General features: G+C 44.2%; 1 protein-coding gene across 4 annotated transcripts in view; it reads right to left on the bottom strand.

Moving 5' to 3' along the window:
• The window catches only part of kaznb (kazrin, periplakin interacting protein b), a 272,644-nt gene that overhangs the window by 106,370 nt on the left and 163,774 nt on the right, over window positions 1-2,500 (bottom strand). The window contains exon 1 of one of the 4 annotated variants that reach the window (XM_061888879.1): window positions 1,337-1,461. The exons of the other annotated variants lie outside the window; for them this stretch is intronic. Within the exon in view, the coding sequence (XP_061744863.1) occupies window positions 1,337-1,418 (82 nt within the window). The 5' untranslated portion in view covers window positions 1,419-1,461. Of the gene's footprint in view, window positions 1-1,336; window positions 1,462-2,500 lie in introns of those variants that run through there. 4 annotated transcript variants of the gene reach the window in all.

Raw genomic sequence — 2,500 nt, 5'->3', positions numbered from 1 at the left:
ATGGACCCGACAGGCAGGAATTGCAGGTAAGAGCTGGATTTAATGTACAAAAATAAAATAACACTGGTACAAAAAGGCAAAAGAAAGCGTGTGCCTACGCATGCGAAACTAAGGTGAAACTTAGCACAAGTATATACATAGAAGATACCCAGGTGAATGTCGCTTAGAGCAAACAAAATGATCCAGACAGAGCACAGGGAGAAGGCAGGCTTAAATAAGGGCAGTAATAAAATTGGGATGGTTTCCTGTGGACGGGACTCTCGCTGCTGTCTTGGATCCGCTTTGAACTAAACTCTCGCGGCTGTGTTGGAGCCACTATGGATTGAACTTTCACAGTATCATGTTAGACCCGCTCGGCATCCATTGCTTTCGGTCCCCTAGAGGGAGGGGGGGGGGTCCATTCTATGTGTCATATTTGATAATTTTGCGATATTGCCATATTTTTGCTGAAAGGATTTAGTAGAGAACATCGACGATAAAGTTCACAACTTTTGGTCGCTAGTCAAAAAGCCTTGCCTTTACCGGAAGTAGCAGACAATGTGCGCGTGACGTCACGGGTTGTAGGGCTCCCCACATCTGAACATTGTTTATAATCATGGCCACCAGCAGCTACAGCGATTCGGACCAAAAAAGCGACAATTTTCCCATTAACTTGAGTGAGGATGAAAGATTCGTGGATGAGGAAAGTTAAAGTGAAGCACAAAAAAAAAAGAAAAGGCAACGGCTCCAGGCGGCGGCAGTGGGACCGTTGCCTTTTTTTTTTTGACGAACGTGTGTCTAATTACATCTGAAACGGCCCCACTGCCGCCGCCTGGAGCCGTTGCCTTTTTTTTTTTTTTTTTGTGCTTCACTTTAACTTTCCTCATCCACGAATCTTTCATCCTCACTCAAATTAATGGGAAAATTGTCGCTTTTTCGGTCCGAATCGCTCTAGCTGCTGGTGGCCATGATTATAAACAATGTTCAGATGTGAGGAGCCCTACAACCCGTGACGTCACGCGCACATCGTCTGCTACTTCCGGTAAAGGCAAGGCTTTTTTACTAGCGACCAAAAGTTATGAACTTTATCGTCGATGTTCTCTACTAAATTCTTTCAGCAAAAATATGGCAATATCGCAAAATTATCAAGTATGACACATAGAATGGACCTGCTATCCCTGTTTAAATAAGAAAATCTCATTTCAGTAGGCCTTTAATTCTACAGCGGAGTAGGTGTGCATGCATGCAGTATATATCTTCTTTACACAACCTCGTCAAATGAAAGGTCACCGTACTGCAGCTACCTCACACAAACACACACACACATACACAGAGGTCAAAGGTGAGTCTGCTTTACCTCTATGCTTCTCAGACCCATGCAGGTCCCAAGGTATACAACTAGGTCTGGGCATCTTGTCGGCGAGTAACACAAAGTCCATGTCCGCCCTTCCACGCCACTACAGTGTCGAGGCACTCATAGTGTGTGTGTGCATGTGTTTGCATCTGTGTGTGTGTGTGTGTGTGTGTGTGGCATGAGCTTACAGTGGTGTGCACAGATGTGCTACAGATTAGCAGAGAAATCAGCCCATGGCATCAGTTTCATCCCTACTCTCATCCACTTCTTGCCTCATAAAGCCCCGACTGAAGCTTAGCCTCCGCACGGTCCCGCCCACAAACCTACTGGTAGCTCCGCCCCTCAGCCACATGGGACACTACAACACTATAAATCAGAATATAATCACATACTAGTAAAGTAAAACATGTTTTACAGTGGGGCAAAAAAGTATTTAGTCAGCCACCGATTGTGCAAGTTCTCCCTCTTAAAATGATGACAGAGGTCTGTCATTTTCATCATAGGTACACTTCAACTGAGAGAGACAGAATGTGAAAAAAAATCCAGGAATTCACAATTTATTTGTAAATTATTGTGGAAAATAAGTATTTGGTCAACCATTCAAAGCTCTCACTGATGGAAGGAGGTTTTGGCTCAAAATCTCACGATACATAGCCCCATTCATTCTTTCCTTAACACGGATCAATCGTCCTGTCCCCTTAGCAGTAAAACAGCCCCAAAGCATGATGTTTCCACCCCCATGCTTCACAGTAGGTGTGGTGTTCTTGGGATGCAACTCAGTATTCTTCCTCCTCCAAACACGACGAGTTGAGTTTATACCAAAATGGATACATGGATAATACAGCAGAGGATTGGGAGAATATAACTTTATGGTATAAACTCAACTAACTGTGATCCAAACAAGAACACCATACCTACTGTGAAGCATGGGGGTGGAAACATCATGCTTTGGGGCTGTTTTTCTGCTCATCTGTCTAAAAAGAGGCTAATAGTAAAAAAGAGCATTATTATTTTATACTGTAATCGCAGAGGAGGATTTTGTGATGTAGCTCTAATTGGTGTGTACCTAACGCTGTGGCGGGGCCCTGACATGCTCACGCGGAAGCGGGTAGGTGGTCTCGCCGTGGCATTCAAAGCAATGAAGTTTCGAGAGATGCATTAAAGCAC

Source organism: Nerophis ophidion, linkage group LG02 (assembly GCF_033978795.1).
Source record: "Nerophis ophidion isolate RoL-2023_Sa linkage group LG02, RoL_Noph_v1.0, whole genome shotgun sequence".
In the NCBI taxonomy this organism is placed as follows: domain Eukaryota; kingdom Metazoa; phylum Chordata; class Actinopteri; order Syngnathiformes; family Syngnathidae; genus Nerophis; species Nerophis ophidion.
Note: the sequence above shows the minus strand (reverse complement) of the source record. Positions and strands in the feature narration are given on the sequence as shown.